Source organism: Carica papaya, chromosome 9 (assembly GCF_054855325.1).
Source record: "Carica papaya isolate Zhongbai chromosome 9, ASM5485532v1, whole genome shotgun sequence".
NCBI classification, from domain to species: domain Eukaryota; kingdom Viridiplantae; phylum Streptophyta; class Magnoliopsida; order Brassicales; family Caricaceae; genus Carica; species Carica papaya.
The window spans coordinates 4,671,351-4,690,611 of NC_142317.1; the positions used below are offsets into that span (position 1 = coordinate 4,671,351).

Consider the following 19,261-nt stretch of genomic DNA (forward strand, 5'->3'; position numbering starts at 1 on the left):
TGTATTTGGTATTGGTTCTTTTCCTTAATTAATTTTTTTTTCTCCAACAAAAAGTAAAGAAACTGCATCGTTTTGGGAGCAAGAAAAAGATAAAAGGTTGGAATACGTGAAAAGAGAAAGAGGCAAGTGAACAGAGAGAGGACGGGTCTGGGTTTCTGCTTGCTCAAGAAAGAGAAAAATGAGGGGAACCCAAGAGCTAGATATAAGAGGGTGAGAGGAAGCGGTTGAGCCAAAAATGAAAAAATCACTGAGAGAGAAGGGGAAAGTGATTCGGGTAAGGCAAAGATGGTATTGGGAGAGTACTCCAAGAAACAAGAAAGATTTAAAGAAAGAAAGAAAGAAACAAAGAGAGGGAAGAGATGAGAAAGAAACGCAATTGGAGGGGAAGAACCAATGAGGGGAGCTTTATAATGGGTCTATTAGGTAAAGTTCAAAAGGCTAAATTATTAATTTTTGTTGTTAAATTCATTATATCTTCTAAAACGAGATTGCCATTAAGATGATATGTAGAAGCCTTACAATAATTCTCTTCTTGCATTTTCTGTGGATCTAACATGACATGGACAAATAGATTGAATATTTTTTTGTGGACAGATTGATGCACGACCAAATCGATTGAGTCTTTTTTGTCGATGAACAAGTTTGAAATGAATTTGAGAAATAGTTTAAGATTTATGTATATGTTCATAGGGATATGAAATCTTTCTTTTGCCTTGGGAAAGGACATCAAAAACCTCTTACATCATGAGTGCTTTGTTTATGGGCATAGGGTTTTAAGACTCTTTTATTTTACTCGGGGGCATCTTTCAAATCATTTTGATTCCAAGAACATTTCATTTATCCGTTTCTAATTATTTTAGAGGTTATTTGGTGTTTTAAAATTTTAGTACTTGAAATTGTATATTGTAGATAATATATAATTAACTTTATCAGATTCTCCTCTTATTAGGGAAGCCGGACGGTCATTTTATTTTCTAATTCGGGAAGCACTACTGCACAATATTCGTAACATTGTGATTATTCATTTATAAATTTTTTAGTTTGAGAACATGGTAAAAGTATCTTTGATTATGAAATGTGAACTAATCTTTGAAATACTTAGAAATATCACTTACGGGCCTCTGATAATCGATCTTCGCAGCAATTTTTTTCCTATAACAGTTCATAAAGATTTATTATTTGGGAATTTCCTACAAAAGTATGTATGTTAAATATAATCTAGCAGGAATAGAAAAAGAACAAATTAGAATTAAATAAATCTTAAATAGAAGAAAGTATTTACTAACAAACAAAAAAAGAAAAAATTACATTAAATCACTTTAAATTTCCACGAACTAATGCAAGTCATACATTAAAATGAAGATAATAATATTTAGCATTTTATAAAATCATAGAAAAAATGCACTAATATAATGCACAACAATAATATGTTATTAGACATGTGTAGCTGCAAATTATTAGAACAATGAAACTTAAATTTAACAGTGATATTGATTAAACTGAACTTTTATACTTTTATATTTCAATTTAATTTATTTCTTCTCTCTAAATGCAAAATTAATTGTATATTTTTTTATCATGTATTTTTTTAAGTATAATTAGTTTATCATTTTAATATATATTAAATATATAAATTAGAATATTATCAGTAAATTTTAAGGAAATGCTATGTGTGACATGATAAAAGTAATATAAACACAAGAGATTAAACAATGCCGACTCTCGTATTTCCTACAAAAATTTCAAAGGAATTGATTAAGTAATCAAAGTAAAATTTGGTGGATTTTATTAATTAACTTCCATGACTACTTATTAAATTAATTAATAAATTTAAGCATGATTATTATAAAGTTTCTATATCTTCTAATTAGTCCGGGAGTCGGAAACTATGAACTTCATTAAATTTAGTTAATTTAGTATTTGGGAGGGGAAAACGTAATTTCAAAACCAGTCAAATCCGGATTGACTCCGTCAATCGTCTTCCTCTTCCGACTAGGATTTCCAGGCTCCTTCTCTTTATAAAAGCCTCAGTTTTCCTAAACAGTCCTACTTGTTTTCTCCATAGCAGAAAGAAGTTCTCGGTATAATTTCTTGCCATCATCAGCTTTCTTGACCGTTAGTGGTGTCCTTCTCTTCAGCCTTCTTGTTTTAGCGGAAAGAAGTTCTCGGTAAAATTTCTTGCGATCACCTGCTTTCTTGGCTGCTAATGGCGTCGTTTTCTTCAGCCTTCTTGCTATTTTCTTCTTGCATCATTAATTGACTGCACCAGAAGGACAAGATTTGTGTCGTTTTGCGTTGCCGATCGATCACCGATTTGGTTTCTGATCATATCCGTTAAGGTCTCGGTCTCTTCAGCCGGCCTTATTTTTAGATACATTCATTCTTCTTGTTATCGATTGTTCAGACGAAAGTACCCGAAGCTTTTTCTTATTCACTCACTGCATTGCCCAAGTATATACGCACATATATAAATATTGTTGTAAAGATGGAGAACTTTCTATTCATGAACGAAGTTGGGAATGGAGGATTTGGATGCGTGTATCGAGCGATCGACAGAAGGAGCGGTGAAATTGTTGCGATCAAGAAACTGAGAAACCGTTTAAGTAGTTGGGAGGATTGCTTGAATCTCACGGAAGTGAAATCGCTTCGACGAATCAAACATCCCAATGTGGTGAATCTGAAAGAAGTGATCATGGAAAACAATGTCGTCTTTATGGTATTTGAATACATGCCCTGGGACTTCTACGAACTTTTGCGAGGAAGACAACGCAGCAAAGATAGATTATCAGAGGCAGAAATTCGTACATGGTGTCTCCAGGTGTTTCAAGGATTGGCTCATGTTCACGGTCAAGGATATTTTCACCGTGATCTGAAGCCTGAAAATTTGTTGGTTAGTAATCACAATGTCATGAAGATTGCTGATTTTGGTCTTTCCAAGGAAATAGGAAATTCAGATATACCTTTCACGGATTATGTTGGTACTCGTTGGTATCGCGCGCCTGAGGTCTTGATGGGATCATACGTGTACGGGTCTGAAGTTGACATGTGGGCGATGGGAGTTATCATGGCAGAAATGTTCATCTTGCGTCCTCTGTTTCCTGGCATGAATAATCAACTTCACAAAATTTGCAGCGTCATAGGCAGTCCAACAATGGAGACTTGGCCTAGTGGAATATATCTCGCAAAGGCCCTGGCGAACTATGAGTTTCCAGAGATTCCTGCTGTGAATTTCTCAAGCTTAATTCCATCTGCAAGTGAAGCTGCGATTGATTTGATTTCGAAACTTTGTTCTTGGGATCCTCTCAAGAGACCATCTGCTGCTGAAGCTCTGCAACATCCGTTCTTTCATAACCACTTGCGTGTTAAGCCGAAGGAACGAGTGAAGAAGATAGCTTTAATTCAACCACCGCCAGGCTTCATTACCAAGACTGCGAAAGTAGCTTCATTATACCCGCCACCAGGCTTCGTCTCCAAAATCAACAAAGCTGTGCAGTACTGCGAGCCGAAGAAAAAAGTAAATCCACCACCAGGCTGCCCCGACCTGAGGAGAATTACACGAGAATCAGATGACGAAGCTAATCATATCTTACCTACGATTATACAGTTTAATAAGCTGACAGTTACCGGATGACAAAATGCTCAAGTCAAAAACCTGCATTTCAGAGCTAATCTGCATCAATTCTGGGAAAAAGATGAATTGCCTACCTGCTAGTTATGCTGCTAAATTTTCTTTTGTAAAGCTATAATTCTGAAAAATTGTTTGTAAAAATATCATTGATAAGTGCTGCAACTCTGAAAATTTCTTTGTAAATATATATATGTAATGTTTAGGGTTTTTGGATGGATAATTGTAACACAACATGGAGATTAATGATTAATTCTTTTTTTTATAAAATTATCTGATTATACAATTTCTTTTAAATCAATTACGAAAAGTTTTATATATAGTATAAAAAATTGTAGGCGAGTTAACTCAGCACATGAGTTCACACTTGAACCAACTGAATTAAAATAATGTTATGTTTGAGTAACAAAAAAATGGATAGCAATATCTAAATCAATTTTTTAAAAAATGAAATTTAGTTCCTTTTTAACAATGTTAATAAAAATTTAAGGTGATACATTACGAATAAAGTTATCACGAATGATAACAAAAGAGACATAATTATTAGTTTTCATGTTTAATTATTTGAGATTAATAGACAAATTGTATAAATCAATAAGGTTCATAATACATAATAGATTTTTACTTAAATTTTACTATCAAAATTAGAGTTTAAAATATAAAATTTATTAATAAAAATAATTTTTAAAATTTAAATAAATTATATGAAATTTATTTTTATAAAATAAATTATAAGTTAAAATTATTTTTCGATCTAGTAAACGTTTCATGATCTTATTTATAAAATATAAATTATATTTAATTTATTTTTTAAATATTATTTTAGTAATATTTTAAATAATAAATAAATATAAGAAAGCATTTATGTACCCTTAAACGTTAGATTTTGCCAGCCACTTTACAAGATCCTAATCGATCAGGCAGACGTTTGGGAAGGGGTAGCGTAGCTGAAACGACGCCGTGCCACGTCAAAGCCCCTCAAGAATCAGACGAAAGGAAATAGAAGAGGGAAAAAGAAATCGGAATCAGATCGCAAACTGATTCCGCATTCTCAACATTGAAGCGATCCAATTCGATTTGGATCGACAACACAAATCTTACTTCTGGATTCTATCAGTTGATCGAGAAGATTCAGAATGGCGCGGATCTTCGAGTACTTTGTGGTCTGTGGAATGGGACCAGAGGTTGGAACCGTGGACGGGAACAAGGGGTTCCATGGAATGGGAGTGATGTACTTGCCCTCTCTCCTCGATCAGTACCCTCCTTCGGATAAGTCTCGTTACCCTCCTCCTCCTCCGCAACTCCCCACTGTAAGTCACTTTTGAATACAACAATCGCAAGTATTCTTCTTCTCCTTCTTTCTTAATTTAGTAATTGTCTTAGTTTATGTATGATTGATGAGTTGGATTCGAGTAAACTGAACTGTTTTTCTCTTCTTTTCTTTTTTCTTTTAATTTGGGAATTTTATGGTGTTTGGTGACATTTTCAATGGCAGTGTGTTCTACCAGCTGGTGTTGAGTTGTACTCATCTGGCTACGATACCAATGATCCCTCCACTTTTCCCCGGAGCTATCCAATTGTTTTGACAGGTATTCTTTAGTTATAGGAAATGTTTGTGACAAATATCCGCAAAATTTTGAATGTTGATCTAAGGAATTCTTGTTTCTTCCGTAACATTGACCTAATGATTTGAGTATGCTTAAACTTGAACCTGTTGCTAATTATGGCCGCATTAGAGTCTTAGTTTTCTGCTGCAGTACAACTTGCTTGATTGTGTACCATTAGCCAAAGCTACAACAATGCCTGACTTATCATATAAGTCCTTTTCTATTCCCTTTTGATAACTTTGTCATCTTTCCAAATGCTTAGTTTAGAATTTGTGTCACTATGTTGTTGAAATACTGGTTTCGGTTGCTGATGAAAGCTGCATCATGGACAAACTCTAGGACCAGATATTATTGGTGAGAACTGTTTCATATAATTATAGATATAATATTTAAGAAAACTCAAAGCACAAAAAATAATAAAGAGACTGATGTAAACAGTTCAGGAAAATTTTATTTTTTAAAAGAAGAAATATTTTTAAAAAGAAAAAAAGCTGTTAAAGTGTTGGTGAGAGTATAAGATATTTTCCAAGCAAAAAACTGAAAACAAAAGAATAAAACAAAGAACATTAGGACAGAATAGACACCTAGTCTCTTTGCAAAGAAGATCGAGATATTCTCGAAAGGATTTTTGACAGGAATACTAAGAAAAAAAATGTAAAGATAGAACATTAGATATGGCTTGGAGAATTTGGTTCCATTTGTTTGTTACTTTTGGTCTGTCATGGGTTTCCCCTTAACATCTAGAGGGTTTTCTTTCTTCTGCTCTCCATGGCATTGGTAGGAGGAAGGACGTTAAGATCTTATTCTGCAAGGTAGTTTTTGCTGGATTGTGGGTGATTTGGTTGGAGAGAACACTAGGAGTACAGAGGTGGTGCCCCGAATTTTTCCACCTTTGGGTCAAGACACATGGATTTTTTAAGGATTATTCTTTGTCTATTTAGCATAGAGATCAGCTTGTCTTCATCAGTTGATCTTTTTCTTTTTCTTTTTCTTTTTTTTTTTCGGTTTTCTCCTTTTCTTTATTTTGTATTCTTTCTTTGGGAGAAGATCTAGTCCTTTCGGGTTGTGTTTTTTCTTCCTCTTTCTAATAATAGGTTCTTTTTTCCATAAAAGCAAAAACATTCGATCAAAACAAACAAATGACATCTAAAACATCATATGTCATTAGTATTCCAAAAGTTCGCCTGGGCGGGGCGGAATTCTATCAATAATCTAAGTAGAAAGTAGAAATTTTTGGTGAATGGATATATTTGTGCCTAGGGCAGTTGACTCCATTGTGGATCTCCTTGGCTTGAATTGGGTGCTCAATAGTTCTATGGCTAATGAATTTTGGGCTTGGCAAGGCAGCAGTGTGAATGATAGTAGGAAAAAATTTAGCAATGATTACCCTTTCTATTCTTTAGGTTATCTGGAAAGAAAATAATAGAAGGGCTTTTAATGGAACTTGCGCCCCTTTTGGCAATATTGGAGACCGTTGGCTCCATATCCTTCATTTTTTATTAAAGGTCACCACCTTTATCTTGAGGAGATCCTACGGATATTATTGATATTTTAGATTAGCTTGGAATTTTGTACTCTGATGCTTCCTTGGTGGGTTGTTAACACATAGTGCCTTTGTGCTGCTTGTTCTTGTGCTATGAGTGGTAAAAATGTTGTTGAATAGCTTTTGAGTAGAAGTGTGTTTAGTTCGAAATTAGCTGTAGAAAGTATTATCACATTGAAAGCAGAAGCTGGTCTGTTTGGTAAAAACAGTTGTAGATATGGAAATGACCAAAAATGGTATCAAGAGAGGAAAAATGTTTGAATAATTTTAATTCTCTCTCATTCTTTAAATTTTAAGATCTACTAAAAAGAAATAACTTTTTCATATGTATCTATCTTTTCTGTTATATATATATGTATATGAAAAGCAAGCAACTGCATATATATATATATGTACTTGGTTCTTATGTATTTATATGTGTGTGTGTGTGTGTATGAGAGGAAGAAGGAATGAAGAAGGGAAAAGAAAGAAAGAAGAAGAAGCATGGCTCTAGGTTGGGGGGGGGGAGGGGGGGAGGGGGCTGGAGTTCCTCCAGCTGTGGTTGCAGTCGGCACTTATATATATACAGTTGCATCTTATGTATTTATATATGTGTGTGAGAGGAAGAAGGAAAGAAGAAGAAAAAAGAAACAAAGAAGATGAGGCGTGGCTGTAGGTTGGGGGAGGGGGCCTGGAGTTCCACCGGCTGCAGCGGCATTTGCCACTTATGGTGGGATTTGCCACAAAGAACAAGAAGAACGAATAGATGAGTATGATTGTTTTGGTTTTGATTTTTAAAGAGATAAGCTTATAATTTGTTAATTTAATTAAGGACACTGTTGGAAATAAAATGTTAAAAGCAAAAACAATTTTCTAGAAACATTTATTTTTAGCTTATGTGTTTATGCATATCAAAAACTGATTTTAGCTTTAGTTTGACCAAAAGTGCTTTTATTTTTCTCGTTTGGTTGCAAAGTACTTTGATACCATTGAAGCTGTAAACAAAAGTTGCAGCCTAACAGGCTCATATACTTTTCCTTATTTTTTTTTTTTGGGCAGCACATTTTCCTTGCCATGCAATTATGGGTCAATTTGTTTTGTGCTGTTTATCCCTGTATTTTTTACATCTTTACTGGTAGACCTATAGCAGTTATTTTAAGTGAAGTTATAAATAGCAGTATGTCAAGTTACTGTTTTGCATTAGAGAAATTTAGTTTTATTGTGTACTGCTCCTTTCTGCTTCCTTCTTCTACTTCATGCAAAGATGCTTTTAGTTCTCCTGGGTCTTTCTACACTATACTTCATTCTTGTAATGGCAAATCTTCTGCAGAGGGTGACGGATCAAAAATATATGTTAGTTGCATTGCATTTCGGGATCCAGTGAGTGAGGATATTGCTGAAGCTTATCGTATGCCTCCAAATTCATTTGCTGACAAGTGTATTTGCCTTGTTTCACACTCGCCTAGTTTCCGTGTTCTTCGAAATGCATTGGAAGAAGTTTTTATGCTTTGCTTTTCTCCTAATGGAAGTAGGTAAGTTTTCATTGATCGTTTCCAGGTATTCCTTGCTCATAAAAGTTTCAATGTCTGTAAAGTTGCCCCGCGATTATTTGGATTTAGGCTTTCTTATGGTCTTATAATGACATTTATTTCAACGAACATGATATTAGTACCATATTCCTTATTGCAGGAAGTTCTTTCTGTGATTCTATTGATTTTAGAAATTAATCTGACATATGAAAATGTGAAAGTACATATCCTTTTCATTGCATTTAATGTTCTCAGCTCTACAACAATTTCAGCAAGCCATTGTGGGATATTATTGCATATATGGTGTCCAATGTACCCTTGCCTACTCCTGGAAAGGATCGAGTCTTATTTGCTATTGAGAATTCCTTGCTTTCTGTAGAAGCTCCTCCAAAAGATGGCCTACCCCATGCAGATGTATGATATTCTCTACCTCTTTGCTTCTTTTTCTTCATCTTGTGACCAAGATAATATTTCCATTTCAAAAAAGCATGCATAAAAGATAACCAGTGTATATTTCATTCAATGCAGGTATCATTTCAGCCACTGGTACAATGCTTGGATGTTGACAACTTCATTAAACTTTTTACAGCTGTCTTGCTCGAAAGAAGGATTTTGCTTCGGTCAAACAAGTAATTATTTGACTTCGAACAAGTGTAAACTGACTGGTGATATGAATATTGTCACATTTCTGTTTCGAGTAAAAAGTTTTATATGTGATTCATGTGCCAATGAGTATACTAAATGTGGATTTTGCTGCTGTTTAATTTGAGAGATTTTTGTTTTAAAGTATTGAATTACATTTAATGTTTAGTTGATATCGCTTCTGCAGGGTTTTCCTTGCTTGGTATATTAGCTAGAATGCATAACTATTATTTTCAATCAAATTGGCAGGTATTCACTTTTAACTCTAGTGTCAGAAGCCATATGCCATTTAATGTATCCATTTCGGTGGCAGGTAAGCTTCAAATATTTAAACTAACTGCCAATTCAAAAAGAAAACATCCAAAATAGATGTGCATAAATTTGTGTTCTTAAGTTGCAACCACTTCTATATGGTGGCTAACTATATTAATTGATTGTTATCTAATTTTTGTTATGTTTCTTTTGCTGAAGCAAGTCTACATTCCATTGCTATTTTTCAGTGGAGTAGACTATATCGATGCTCCTACACCATATATGATGGGTCTCCACTCAGGTGTTGATATATCCCATCTTGTGATGGATGGTGTAAGTAGTTCGTATAGACTTGTTGGTTTCATACATCTTCTTTTGCTTCTTAATGTACCAATTATCTAGTTTTGTCTTTGTTTCCTCATATTATGTTTTTCTATTAATTCTTGTGTAGTATCTAGTGATATCTCTTCTTCAACCTATGTTCTTTGGTTTCATGTCATATGATACACAGATTGTTTTAATTTTAGCTATTATTATTTCACAATAATGGTTTTTTCAGCTTAGAATTATGGCCCAATCATATTTATCATGTTTTGCTTTCACAATTTATGACTTATTTTGTCCCTGTTGTTCTGTTTTAGGTGGTAGTTGTGGATCTAGAATTTAATCGAATAACCACATCTGAGGAAATACCTCCAATTCCAGAGCCGGAATTGAGTTTTTTACGAAGTGAAGTACTGAAATTATTATATCCCAATGTTGTGGGAATAGATCAGATGAAGGTTGGGTTTGGTAGTTCCACTGAGCAATATTCTAAAGTGGGCAACAAACTTTGGGGAGAGGATCATGACCTTCAACTCAGGTGATACATATGTGCTGTCTCAAGTGTCTATTCGCCATTGCTTTTCTGTAGCCAATTGTTTATGTTTACTCTATTTTTAAAGTTGTTCCGGTGGATTTTCTTGTGATTTTATATTAAACCACCCATTCTATGCTTTATTATAGCATGTTGTTCTGAAGACTGCTATACAAATTTCTTTTGATTGTTTGGCGTTATTTGGGCAATGGATTTTGTTGTCCTTGCATTCTTTTTTTTTTTAAAATACAATTAATTGAAAATCACAAAGTATTTTGTGGTTTAACATTTTTGGAAAAGAGCAAAACATATACATGCAATTGTCTTTAAATTGATACTCAAATGTGGGTTTTTCTTGTTGGTTGCCATCTGAAATCGAGGTTGATAGATGTTGCTTGACATCATATGTAAACTTACTGAAATTTCTAGAATTAAAATTTTCTTCTCCTGTCATTTTGCTTGTAACTTGACCTTTTCATTCTTATATGCAGGGGACTGATTTATATGAGTGGAATGATTTTGGGAATGTTTATGATGTTTTAACTGAATTGTAATTATTTTGTATAGGGGCGATATCCTCTTAGTATCTATACATATCTATACATAATACACTCTTTTTTTATCGCAAAAAAATTCTGATATGCAGGGGACTGGTTGTAAAACTTTTGTTTTCAAGTGTCTAAGATAGTTGATGGATTTTTTTTTTAATCTAGAAAAAAAAGGAATATGTGCTTTGGAATTACATAATTTTACAACTGATGTTTATGAGGTTTATGTCTGGGCATAAATATATCAAGTCTTATTAAGATTCTGTTTGTGAAATGGTATCCCTTCAATTGGATTTTTAATCTTGTCAAATAATCACCTTTTGTATTACATGAAATTTGGATTCACTGTTGTTTCTGATAAGCAATGTAAAAAAAAAAGAGTAGGTTTTTCTACAGCTATGTATTCGTCTGGTACAACTAGTCTCGGTGATTTCTTATATTTTAATATGACGAGCTTTTGTTTGCTTTTCATGAAGACTCTTTTGTGTTTTCTTTTATGTACTGCTATTTGAAATGCCAGTTGCCAGTCTGATTTCATGTATTTTAGATAAATGTAACACTGATTCTGTTCAATATGAAAACTCTCGTGAGCCTTACTGGCATTTGTTTATTTGTGGCAGGTTAATATTCTTAAGGTTCTTTGCATCTATTTTAGGTGGCTACCGCAATTTTATAGTAAGGAAATTTTGTTTTTTTTTTTATCCTGTTGCTTTGTTTTGACGGTTTATTTAACAAATTACCAACTTATTAGATATATGTTTCTTTGTAATCTTTCGCTGAGAAGAATACTTCCAATAATGCTTTCAACACAGAAGCATTTTTGAAGAGGCGGTCCCGATCAACCAACCAGCCACCTGAGCCCATGGTAAAGTCAAATCTTCCAACTTTTCTTAATGTTCCAATGACAGGCTTAGGAATTAGCTTTTGATGTTTAATAAACTTTGTTTTTTCCACATTATCAATTTACTTCATCGTTGCTTCAATTCTTTCTTTTCCATCTATTTATGAAACTTTTAATTTATTCCCTCTCTCTCTCTCTCTCTCTCTCTCTCTCTCTCTCTCTCTCTCTCTCTCTTTCATATCTTTTGGAAATGCTAATTTTCTCTTTGTTACTTGCAGATCTCACAGTTTTTAGGTTCTCTGGCTTTTTATCATTATCTGGATAGAGGTATAGGTTCTGATGAGAACACTAGTAATCTCCTTGACAAGTTACAAGATGCAATTGGAAGAGGTCAAAATCCTATTTCAATTTTCCCCTCCCCTTCAGTGGACCCTGAGATCATAACAATAGCAGAGTCTGATGAAGGAATATCTGGTGAATATGAGTTTGCCTTTTTGTCAAGTGCCAGTTACAGATGTTGATGCATTACATAAGTTGGATGTGGTGATCATGTTCTTGTTTTCCCTGGTTGTTCAGGATCAGGTGCCAGATACACATATGATAGATTTCCTTCAAGCATTAGAACTGAAGAGGAAGAAGAGAAAAGAAAGCAGATTCTTGCAACAGCAAGTGGGGCTTTTGAACAAATTGGAAAGCATACTCCTAGGTATAGTCATATATGCACTAATACATCTTCCATATATAGTTTGTTGGTTTGGTCCTAATTTTTCTTTCTTTACCAGTTCACCTTCTGCGGTGCCTAACAGTGCCAAAGCAGACACTCTTAGTCCAATGGAGAGAGCTGTAAGTATTTGATAAATGCCTTTATGCTCCTGCTTTTCTATGTTGCAATTATGATTTTTTTTCAAAGTAGTGTTAAAATTATGATTTATCATGATCTAATTGAAAAATGAACCAGGCTGAAAGAGAACGCATGGTTTTGGATATAAAAGTCAAGCTGCAGGTATGGCTATTTTATATTTTTTTTTCAAACATGTCCTCCGTTTAGTTATTAAGGTCGAGATCTGCAAGCACATATGTGCTGACAGTTAACCTTGCTTGACATCTCCTTGCTTGAAATTCCATTTGTTGTCGTTCCTCTGAATTCTCTTTCATTGATATTCATGTGTGGTTATCTGTTGTTGCTGGGATCATTACCTCTTTAATGTTGTTTAAGTAACTGGTAGTCTTTCTGATGGGCAATGAAAGTGCAATTGACAGTCTGCTTCAGTTTTCGTTGCTCTTTTATGTGTTCATGCATTCTTGGTTTTGGTTTGGCTCATGCATGCATTGAAGGAGAAGGTTTTGGCATCTAAGATATTTATGCATTTGTTCATCAGGAAGATGTGGAATGATGCAGAAATTGAAGTGTTCCTTTTCCTTTTTTTTCCCGTCTTCTTTTTAGTTTGTTTTCCATCTTGAAAGAGAGAAATGAAACAAATTGTTATTTTGCTGCTGTCAACGGCTGCTGGAATGGCAAGGTTGTGTGATTTATTTTCATGGTTGTTCTTCCTATTTTAATTGTTGCTTTTTCTCTTTTAAACAGGGATTGTGGTTGCGTCTTCTGAAATTAGGTGCAACTGATGATCCACTTTCATCATTTGAGTATGGCACAATCCTAGGTATGCTTCTTACAGAGTACAACTCACTGACATCTTATCAGAGGTCTTGTGTTTACCAGTTTTAAATTGGATTCTCTGTTGCCAATTTGCAATAATTGATAGTTTTTCCATTGCAGCTTTGATCGAGTCTGATGCTGAGGGAATTGGTGGTAGTGGATTTGTAGAATGTATAAGAGAGCATATAAATTCAGTATGTTTTTCTTTATCAAAAAGCATACGCTGATTAAGTGTCTGCAATGCACGATTTAACTTCAGACTTGGCTTGCGTTCTCAGGGATGGCACTGTCAATTGACCGAGGAACAGTTCATTGCTGTGAAAGAATTGGTAAGAAGGTGTTTATGCATGTTTGTTTTGTTTAAACTTCTCCATTGTGTTATAGTGGTTTCTTGCTAAATATTAATGATAGATTGAATTAGCAAAAGATTTGAATTAAGTATCTCTTTGTCTTTTTAGACGTGTTTTTTTATCAAATTCTCCATTTGTTATGATGGTTTGGTGTTATATATTAACATGATCACAGAATTTACTCAGTCTATAGCAAATGGCTCCTTCTGTAGTAAATTGCTTGGAGAATGCTTCTAATTTCTAATTTTGCATCATTTTGCAAAATTTGTTTCTTGATCCCCTTGTTTCAGTATGCTTTTATTGGTTTTTAAGGTGCTTACATTTTGTGCTTCCGTGTGCTTATATATTAACAATGATCACAGAATTACTTAGTCTATATCAAATGGCCCTTATGTATTAAATTGCTTGGAGAATGCTTCTAATTTCTAATTTTGCATCATTTTGCAAAAATTGTTTCCTGACCTTTGTTTTAGTATGCTTCTGTTGACTTGTAAGGTTCTTACATTTTGTTTTCATCAATAACTTTTCATGGATGGATTCAGCTTAAGACAGCAGTTAGTCGGGCTACCTCTAGGAATGATGTGCCTACCATTAGGGATGCCCTTGAAGTCTCTTCCGAGATGTATAAGAAGGATGCTAATAATGTTGCAGACTATGTCCAACGTCATCTTATTTCTCTATCTATTTGGGAGGAGTTACGGTAAGTCTTATGGGCTTACTTACCAGATATCATTCACTTTTGTTCGCCCTTCATTTTCTCAGTACTTTTCATCACTGAGTCCTTTGTGCAGGTAGATCTTGTTGACTTAAAACTAATTTTACCTAGTCTTATTTTTGCATCTACATTTAATGTTCTCTTCTGCCATTCTAAACCCTCCTATCTTCTGAGAATACTGTAAACTGCAACCAGGAAAAGATCGGTAGGAAGCACATTACACCTTTTTGTCACTCTCTTCCATAAGAGACTACTGGGCACGTTATTCCCTTTTTGTCATTCTCTTCAGTAGTCCTCCTCCCTATTGCTTCTTAAGTGTTGATGAATGTGTTCTACGTAATTCAAATTTCCTTGCCATCTTTCGTTTGAATTTTCATGCTCATCTTTAATGACCATGGGTGTTGTTTTCTGAAATGTTGAAATTCCACTTGCAGATTTTGGGAGGGTTACTTTGACTATCTAATGGAGCAATCCTCGGATGAGTGAGTATTTACTTTTTTTGAAAAGATTTGCTGAATTATAGCTAACTCAGGTACTTAGGGTCTATGTTTGATAGGTTGCATGTAATTGTTATGGAATGCATCTATTTTTTACTGTGTATTCAAATTAGTTCAGCTTCTTTCTGAGATTTTCCTTATTGATTCCAGAATATATGGATGCGTGTTCCTTTCTTTCTTCTTATCTGGACATGTAGAATTTAGAGAAAAAATATTAATTTTATTCTCACCTTTTAGGGTATTAAATTTAGTGTATTGATAGAACTCCTAAACTACTAATAAGAAAATTACTTATTTTGATAGAATTCCTATTACATAAAATTTCTATTATAGTAAAATGTTTGTTCTAGTAAATAATAATAAAATATCATATTCAACACCTCATCTCAAGTTGGAATATGGATATCACGCATGCCCCACTTGCAGACCAAGTTGCAAAATGGAACTAGATATTTCAGGCAGCACCTCGGCTCGATTCGGTTCAAAATGGCTCGGCTCGGCACAAAACGGATCAGCCCGGCTCAACCCGGATCAAAACTACTTGACCCGACTCAAAACAGCTCGGCTCGGCTCAAAATAGCTCGGGCTCGACCCTAAAACGGCTCGGGTTTGGCTTTAAAATGGCTCGGGCTCCATCGAAGTACGACACGAGTTCTCACACACTGTCGGACGCCCTGTCACCGGACCATCACACGCTGCCACGTGCTGCCACCGGAAACACTACGCACCACCAAGAACTCGCCGGGAATCTGCACAGAAGCTTACGCCTGCTTAGATCCGGCACGGATATGATGAAATCGCTGAAAACGTGCTGATTCTGCCTTTGCGCGAAGCTGGCCTCCGTGGCTGGGTCTTTTTCTCCGGCACACTTCGCCGAGTGATCTGTCTCCAGCTCTTCCGGTTTCATACAGACAGCTGCGGTCTCTTCTTCTCTGGCCCTCTGCTTTCAAAAAACTGCCGGACAGATCTGTCTTCCTCAGCGTGATAGATCTGATCGTGCAACAGTCTTTCGAAAAGCCGCTGCGAGAGTCACCTTCTCTGGTTCTGGTCGCACTGAAGCGTGTATCTCCTTTCCCGCCGCACACGGTTCATCTTCTCTAACTGCGCGCACAGGCCGTCTTCCTCCTTGCGCGTGCGGATCTGCTTCTTCCTCTTCAAGCCGCACCACCAAACAGTGTACCAGCTTCGTCTGGTTGCAGATCTGTCAACAGCCGCTGCCACTGCCGCCGCCTCTGTTTCCTCTCTCTCTGATCTGATCTTTGATGAGGCTCCGACGCTGTTTAAGGTGATAATAAGAGTAGATTTGGATAAATAGGTATTAACTCAGTTTATTGTGTTATTTTAGGGTTTGAAGAAAAGTCTGAAATTAAAATTTTACAATAGTTTTATTTGGCTCTAATATCATGTAGAATTTAGAAAAAAACTATTAATTTTATTCTTATCTTTTAAGATATTACATTTAATGTATTTATAAAACTCCTAAACTATTAATAAAGAAATTATTTATTTTGATAAAATTTTTATTACATAAATTCTTATATTAGTAAAATGCTTATTCTAGTACATAATAATAAAATATCATATTCAACAGGGCACCACATGTTTCATTGTCAACATGGCTTTTTTTGGTCTGGGCAGTGAATTTTTTTGGCTGTTTTTGGTTACAGAGCTGCATTGAGCAACCTTAGGTTTTAATGATATCTGACCTAAATAATATATATCGAGTGGATGACCATGAAACAATTTCATGGTAGTTTTCTTTTCTCTTCGTTTTCAATCCAGTCCTCTTGTGCGACCACTTTTTGAGGTTCATCTTTTCAGTCCAGATTTGTGACCTGATCTAGCATACAAGGAACTCATTCATGGGAGAATGAAACAGTTTACATATTCTATTCGATATGTTTCTTTGCTCCACTTGTCCATGAATGTTCCTTCACTTGCTCTCCTCTCTCTCTCTTAAAAAGAAATAAACAAAATTCCAAATGTTGGAGTACCTATTTATTTTAGTTTCAAAATTTGATGAAGAAATGAATGAACATATGAGTTCTGATATCATTATTTGGAATTGATGCTTATCTCTTGTGGTTATTTACCTTTACTTAGGTCAGCCAATTATGCAACATTGGTTACAGCTCGTCTTATTGTAGTGGCATCACACATGGTAATAGTTTCCTCTATTTGTCATGCTTCCATCTACCTTTTATTTATTTATTATTATTTTTTCATCTACCTTTATGTTTGGGATAACTTAGGTATGGACTTTGTTTCTGTTGTCATGCAGGCTGGGCTAGGACTTCCTGATACTGATGCGTGGTACATGATTGAAACAATAGCAGAGAAACAAAAAGTTGTGTATAAGCAGTTCGTAAGTCAAAGCTTCTACTTGGGTGTTTCATTAACCTCAAATCAGATATCTGAAGTACCATGCTGTCCCTTGCTTGTTCATTTATCTTAAGCATATTTATTCTGACTGGACTGCAGAATGATAAACAGTTACTAAACTTAAAAGAATCATATGGTAATGTGTGTGTGTGTATATATATATATCCACACTAATATGAATATTACTAGTGGGAATCAGCTTTGAATGAAATGGAAAATGAACCAAACGGGCAGTAACCAAGAGTGAGGACATGTGGAGGTTTGATTATACTAAAAAGACTATGCTGAAGCATATATATATATATATATATATATAGATACATACTAACAGTAATCATGGACCTCGATGTTCTCTTCCTATCTTCCTGTTTTATCTTTGATTTATTTTCTTTCTGTGATTAAGCTTTCCATCTCCAGAACTCTTTCTGAAGGGATTTTTCCTCTAATTTGTTTCAGATAATGCTCAGAGGATTTTTATCACATATCCAGCAACTTCGTATTGGTTACTGGGGTATCTCATCTGTAAAACAACAATCAGTGTCATCTCATGGATTGACGTCTCCACATCCTAAAGATGCCTCAGATGAAAATAAGCAACCTGCTGAGGCTTCTGGTATTGGAAGGAGCTGGGTTCAAAGTATGTTCAGCAGGGATACATCACGAACAAATTCATTTGGCCGTGTTCGTAGATGGACTTCAGACAGTGGTACCTCAGGTATTTTGTATTTTCCTTTTTGGTACTATCAGATGTACATATCATGGCATTCTATGATCAAATAGTCTACAAGTGTAAGAGAACTGTGACGACTGGACAAAAGAGAGGTTTGACTGGACGTTTAACTAGCCAAGAGAAGTTAACTGGATGTAGGTCGAGCATACTTGCACAGCCAATGTTGCTGTCCTTGGGCGGACAGTCACAATGGTCACACGGGACAAAAGATTTTTGGCCATCGAAAACAAGACTTTCAATGTCATCTGTGAGGGGAAAAAATCGATAGGGTGAGTGAGAATAGGAGGGACTTTAGGGTTTCGATCTTATTTTGAGAAGATGAAATGAACTAGTTGCTGGGAGCTTCACACGAATTTTACTGGACTAAAGACCAGAAGATATGGGATCGAAACAAGACGAGAATGAGTATAATTTGTGGTTGGCGATGGGCATGAATAGGAGGGAGAGGTTCCTGGTCTTCATAGAGGAGAAAGGGGAGGTAGTGAGACGAATTTTTATTCCTGAAGGTCCATGGGTTGGCGGATGGTGGAGAATGATGGTGGTGCTATTCGAAATGGTAGAGAGAAAATTTGAGCCACTAGATAAGTCCAAGGAGGTCAAAATAGATGTTCAAAAGCAAGTGCAAAGCTAGGAAGAAGGTCGAGAAATTTCACTGGTCATCCTATACTGTCCAAACTACATAACAGATATGTGTGTGATATTGGAGTTGAGGGGAGAGAAAAGCTTCGTCGAAGATGTGAAGGAGAATTCAGGATAGGGGAACCGAGTAGGGAAGAGTAAGACCCATTTTCAAAATGGGTCTGGGTAATTTTAAATTTCAAAACTCTTACTACTAAAATACGAGAGAGGTGTGTTGTTTCGTGTAGCCCAAAACATAGGGGATATGCATCTTTATAGTGACAATTTGAACTGGAATTTGCCTCACTGGGGAGACCCTAGATACAAGAGGAATGATGGCTATATAAATGCCTTACACAACAGAGAAAAGGAAATGAATCGAGTGGGCCAAGCTTAGGAGACAGGTTCGAAAAACGGATTTTGAGTTAAAATGGATTTGGGGACTTGTGACCAGGAAAAGAATGCACAAAACCGCTACATGTATCAAGGGTGAGTAGAAAATCTCTCGATCAGCAACGAAGGTGGATGTGGGCGTTGATTTCGTTGGCGAAGATTATAATAGAGGAGTGGGAGAGACTAGTGGTGATCGGGAGGAGGAAGGATAAGGTAGGGAGAATGGGAGAGAAGCTGATGCATCTGGAATTGGCCGCTACGCGGCCAAGAATGAAGATGAGGGTTTCACCGGAATCTTGGCAGTGGTTTCAATAGAGAGTGAGGCGACAGTCGTTACACTGATACAAGATGACAATGGCTCTCGTGTGGGGGTGCGGGGTGGGGGCGAGGTAGTGGTGGATGAAGAAGTGGAGGAGAAGATTAGACACTTGATCGAGGAAGAAAATTCAAGATGGGTCCTTCAAAATATTTAGCGGATTAGTAGCATGTTTGGGATT

At 35.6% G+C, this 19,261-nt stretch overlaps 1 protein-coding gene and 1 pseudogene across 4 annotated transcripts in view; both read left to right on the forward strand.

The window, feature by feature from the left end:
* The first annotated feature begins 1,659 nt into the window (after window positions 1-1,659).
* LOC110820334 (cyclin-dependent kinase F-4 pseudogene) lies at window positions 1,660-3,845 on the forward strand (annotated as a pseudogene).
* A 669-nt stretch (window positions 3,846-4,514) lies between these two features.
* Window positions 4,515-19,261, forward strand: part of SCD1 (stomatal cytokinesis defective / SCD1 protein (SCD1)) — a 40,652-nt gene continuing 25,905 nt past the window's right edge. The window contains exons 1-22 of one of the 4 annotated variants that reach the window (XM_088211537.1): window positions 4,515-4,935; window positions 5,121-5,214; window positions 8,085-8,286; window positions 8,556-8,697; window positions 8,812-8,912; window positions 9,175-9,238; window positions 9,397-9,510; window positions 9,819-10,039; window positions 11,202-11,256; window positions 11,366-11,446; window positions 11,701-11,896; window positions 11,999-12,128; window positions 12,205-12,265; window positions 12,381-12,425; window positions 13,008-13,083; window positions 13,200-13,273; window positions 13,358-13,408; window positions 13,972-14,129; window positions 14,579-14,626; window positions 16,745-16,802; window positions 16,923-17,060; window positions 17,480-17,738. In XM_088211537.1, the coding sequence (XP_088067663.1) occupies window positions 4,762-4,935; window positions 5,121-5,214; window positions 8,085-8,286; window positions 8,556-8,697; window positions 8,812-8,912; window positions 9,175-9,238; window positions 9,397-9,510; window positions 9,819-10,039; window positions 11,202-11,256; window positions 11,366-11,446; window positions 11,701-11,896; window positions 11,999-12,128; window positions 12,205-12,265; window positions 12,381-12,425; window positions 13,008-13,083; window positions 13,200-13,273; window positions 13,358-13,408; window positions 13,972-14,129; window positions 14,579-14,626; window positions 16,745-16,802; window positions 16,923-17,060; window positions 17,480-17,738 (2,542 nt within the window). In that variant the 5' untranslated portion in view covers window positions 4,515-4,761. Of the gene's footprint in view, window positions 4,936-5,120; window positions 5,215-8,084; window positions 8,287-8,538; window positions 8,698-8,811; window positions 8,913-9,174; window positions 9,239-9,396; window positions 9,511-9,818; window positions 10,040-11,201; window positions 11,257-11,365; window positions 11,447-11,700; window positions 11,897-11,998; window positions 12,129-12,204; window positions 12,266-12,380; window positions 12,426-13,007; window positions 13,084-13,199; window positions 13,274-13,357; window positions 13,409-13,971; window positions 14,130-14,578; window positions 14,627-16,744; window positions 16,803-16,922; window positions 17,061-17,479; window positions 17,739-19,261 lie in introns of those variants that run through there. The other 3 variants (XM_088211534.1, XM_088211535.1, XM_088211536.1) reach the window with 3 other exon arrangements.